At 34.7% G+C, this 4,499-nt stretch overlaps 1 protein-coding gene across 1 annotated transcript in view; it reads right to left on the bottom strand.

Annotated features, from left to right (window-relative positions):
• Window positions 1-3,865, bottom strand: part of LOC131016007 (B3 domain-containing transcription factor FUS3-like) — a 5,934-nt gene extending 2,069 nt beyond the window's left edge. The window contains exon 1 of the mRNA XM_057944556.1: window positions 3,138-3,865. Within this exon, the coding sequence (XP_057800539.1) occupies window positions 3,138-3,365 (228 nt within the window). The 5' untranslated portion in view covers window positions 3,366-3,865. The remainder of the gene's footprint in view (window positions 1-3,137) is intronic.
• Between the last annotated feature and the right edge of the window lie 634 nt (window positions 3,866-4,499).

A 4,499-nucleotide genomic window follows, 5' to 3' on the forward strand; every position in this document is an offset into this window, starting at 1 on the left:
ACAAATATTAATCAAAAGATCTTGTTAACCTAATAAATAGTAATTACTACATATAGTAAAAATATTTATTCAGAAGAAAACATCTAGTGAATAAACATCAAATAATAAATTTTGCAGTCAACAACCTATTGACAATCTCTTAAGAGATCACATCACGTGACACTTTTAACGAATGCCGCTAGATCAGCTAACATGTCATGCACAAACAACAAGATCACTTTGTTGGTGGCCGATTAGAGGTGTCAAAATGTCCCAACATAATCTTGGACTAGGTTAGCCACAATTTTTTTATACCAACTAACTTTTGTGCTTGCACCGGCCCAAACTCAAATCGGCCCGATCCAGTAGGAATTCTTCCTTTTGGCCCAACGGGCTCAAGCTGTGCTGGGCCAACAACTTACATCTCTAAGACGAAAACATGGAAATAGGCCTATAAAATAATCGCCAAACTCGACCAAAAATCAGTTCAGACCATGTGACACTTCTACCGCAAGTACTTACTAGATTTATTGATGCATATATAGGCAACTATTTACTAATACACAAGCATTAGTTATATCTTGTGATGCGTGATGCACAAACAACAGCGCACAACCAATAAGGTTGACAAATCCACGAGTTTTTACTAGATTTAGTAACACATATACATGTAACTTTTAACTAACGTATAAACATACGTTAGATATGCCTATATGTTATGCTTGAAAATTAAGACCTGTGAATATGCATACTTTTACTAGAAGTTATGAATTTAATAATATATGTCAAAAATAGATAATTTTTCATTTTCATAATTTGAAGGAATTTTCAAATGCAAAATGAATCTTATCTTATATCAAAATAAATAAATCTAAATATTTATTTATAATTTAAATCACTAAATTATCCTTAGAATTTTTTAATAAGTAAGGATATTTTAGGTTATATAAAAATTTGAAAGAATATACACTTTAATAATAATAATAATAATAATAATAATAATAATAATAATAATAATAATAATAATTGATTTTTAGTGATGTATATATAGGTTCACTTTTAATTAATGTACAACCATACGTCAGATCAATTAACATGTCATCAAAGCCGACAAATCTGCAAACTTTTACTAGGTTTAGGGATGTCTATTGGTTAACTTTTAATTATTGTACAAGTATACGTCAGATCTGTTGATGTTTCAAGCACAAACAACAAGACCAACAAATCCAGAAGCATTTACTAGATCTAGTAACATATATAGTATATAAATAACTTTTAACTAATGTACAACCATACGTTAGATCCATTGACACATGATGCACAAACAACAAGACTAACGAATCCACAAGCATTTACTAGATCTAGTAATGTATATATAAGTAACTTTTTACTAATGTACAAGCACACGTCAGATATGCTGACGTTAGATATGCTGACGTGAGATGCACAAACAACAAAGTCGACAAATCCAGACGTTAGATATGCTGACGTGAGATGCACAAACAACAAAGCCGACAAATCCAGAAACATTTACTAGATCTAGCGATGTATATATAGGTCACGTTTAACTAATGTACATGCATACACTAGATCTGCTGACGTGTGATGCACAGACAAGGCCGGAAAATCCACAAGCATTTACTAGATCTAGTGATCACCTATATATAGGAAACTTTTAATTAATGTACACCATATGCTAGATTTGCTATAGTGTCATGCACGAATATCAAGGCCGACAAAATTTGACACTTTTTTACTAGATTTAGTGATGCATATATGATGTACTTCTAATAACCGTACTATCGTATGCTAGATTTGTTGACGTGATGTGCACGAATATCAAGGCCGCCAAATCTGCAAAATTTTTACTAGATTTAGGGATGTATTTACAACCTAACATATAATTATTGTACAAGCACACGTTATATCTGTCTACGTGTCATGCACAAACTAAAAGGCCGACAAATCCGCAAGCATTGACTAGACTTAGTGACGTACATAATAGCTAGGTTAATAAAGAATCCAACACGAGATGCATAACTACTCCAACGGTCGTTCGTTATTAACCACCATGTAACAGAAAATTCGTTATAACAAAAATCAAATAATCCAAGCAGGAAAAAATATGGTTTGACACATACACAATTGCATACATGAATGTAAACACCCCACTATAATACTAATCACATGTTATTAACAGATAACATTAATAATAATCAAGTTCTTAATTAAGCTAATCAATATTAAAAACTACTCTTCAGTCTTCATGCTTTAACTCTTATAACTAAATTCTAGACCTCTGAAACAGCACACTTAACTCAAATCAACACCATCGCAAGACAGATAGATATAGAAATACTAATCGGTCTACTCAACTACACATCATATATGCTTAGTTCTTCACTAGCTGGCCATTTGTTTTTTTCTACCTGCATTAAATTAAATGACTCAGCTACCTTATTCAAACATGTTTCTATTCAAATCCAGCTTTCTTAATCTGTTTTGCAATCTTCTATTAACATGAAAAGCCAAAAACGTGACATCGATGCAATATTTAATTTTAAATTTCAAAATCAAGAACATTTTATTCCTTATTTTATACAATTTGCAGTTACGAAATGAGCCATAAATAAAGGAGGAAAAGTCCAGCCTTCACCGTCTAGTGTAGAGACAAAGTGTAAAAGTGGTTAGCTAACAGACAAAAACATTTACAAATATTTGTGCTCCCAACCAACAAAGTTCCAAAAAAAGAAAAAAATTAAAGCATAATGACTTGTAATTAAATTTACATTGTATTTTCTCAAAGGATTTACAATTCATTTCACCGTTTATTCCAAAATCCAATTTGACAGATAATTTTCGCAGATCAATTGAAAATTCCATCACGCACAATACCAGCGAATGTATAGATTACATTTCCATTTCCATTTTTTACTTTTTTTCAACTGCTCTTCCAAAATGGGGAATAAAATTTAGAAAAACAATAATTAATGAAACAAGAGGCCCACGCTGATACTGTTGTTTATTTCATAAAATTTTCATATAAAAATAGAAAAAAATGTGGGAGAAAATGGGTAGCTCATTTCCTGTTACGGAGATTTGAGTTAGTAAAGAGGAAGAGAAGAAGTAAAAGAAAAAAAGCTAGACAAGAAACTCACACGTGCGACAGGCAGAGGCGGCACGTGCGCACCGGGCAAGGCGAGGCCCTCAAGGCTAGCACGCCTGGCACGAGGCATTCTGGGGCCTCGCTGCACGTTTCCCGACAGAAGATCGGGGCGCTGCTGCTGGTTTCGCTGGCGGCGGCCGCGGCCCCTTGCGCTGCCTTCCTCAGCCGCATTGGCGCTGCCGCTGCCCATCACTTCCTTTCCATTTCCGGTAATGTCCATGATGAGAAGGGGAGAATTTGGGAGGAGAGGTTAGAGAGAGAGGGGAGGGATGGTATAGGCGAGTTGGGGAGGTGGGCTCTTATAATGGGATTAAATGTTCTAAATTTAGCAAGGATAGTGCGAGCACTCACGACACTTGTGCAACCTTCATTCATGCTGCTGCTTTCTCTCTAACTCTTTTGTTTTTTTGGCCCTCAAAATCCTCTTGTAATTTTGTGGGAGTCAGAGTAAAAAAGATTTAAATTACACTTGGGTTAAATTAACAAACAAATTACTTACATGCATTGAAGCAAGAGTTTTGTTTCTCAAAAGAAAAAGAAAAAAAAAGAGAATGGTTAGAGAGGCTTGGAAACGTGAAGGGAGTGACGAATGAAAATGGTGAAGAAAATGAGGTGGTGGAAGAGGAGGAGGTCCAGGTGTTGATAAAGCTCTGACCCTTTTCTGCCACCTGAAATCAATGGCGTTTCTTTCTTGCGTTGCTACTTTCCTATATCTCTTGCTCTTCCTCTTGCTCTTCTTCAAATATATATTTTTTTTAAAAAAAGAAAAAAGATAAAAGAAAAAAGAAAAACCAATTAACTTTGAATAGTAATTAATCAATTTTATTTGTAGGTATGTAGGTTTGTTTCTCCACCGCGGGAGAGGAGAGAGAGAGAGAGAAGGTGGTTTGATGGTTTCAATTTTAATGAGAAGAGAGTTGGCGGAAAAACGAAACCGGGGTGGTGCATGCAGCACCGTCAGCTGTGTGGTTGCCACGTCGACGTGGCGGTGGGGTCAACTCTCATACATACATCACCAAACTATTTTAAAAATATTTTTTGGGTTAGTGGAGTGACGAAGTAGCCGAGGACGATTCCCTCTTATTACACAAAAACAAGATTCCTCAATATATTACTATATGTGTAGTCAAGATAGTGATGTCTTCCTCGTGCCATCGGAGAGCCAACCTCTGTTTCTTTTCATGTAAATAAACTCATTATTCGAGAATTATAAAATGTCTCAATATCCATTTCCAACTACTTTCTTTATTCTAACTTCACAATCTTCATATATACTTATTAATCATTAATTAATTAGCTAGTGTATATGATTTGTCGATTTATGCACAATGAAATTGTATCTATTTGGTAATGG

This window comes from Salvia miltiorrhiza, chromosome 3 (assembly GCF_028751815.1).
Source record: "Salvia miltiorrhiza cultivar Shanhuang (shh) chromosome 3, IMPLAD_Smil_shh, whole genome shotgun sequence".
In the NCBI taxonomy this organism is placed as follows: domain Eukaryota; kingdom Viridiplantae; phylum Streptophyta; class Magnoliopsida; order Lamiales; family Lamiaceae; genus Salvia; species Salvia miltiorrhiza.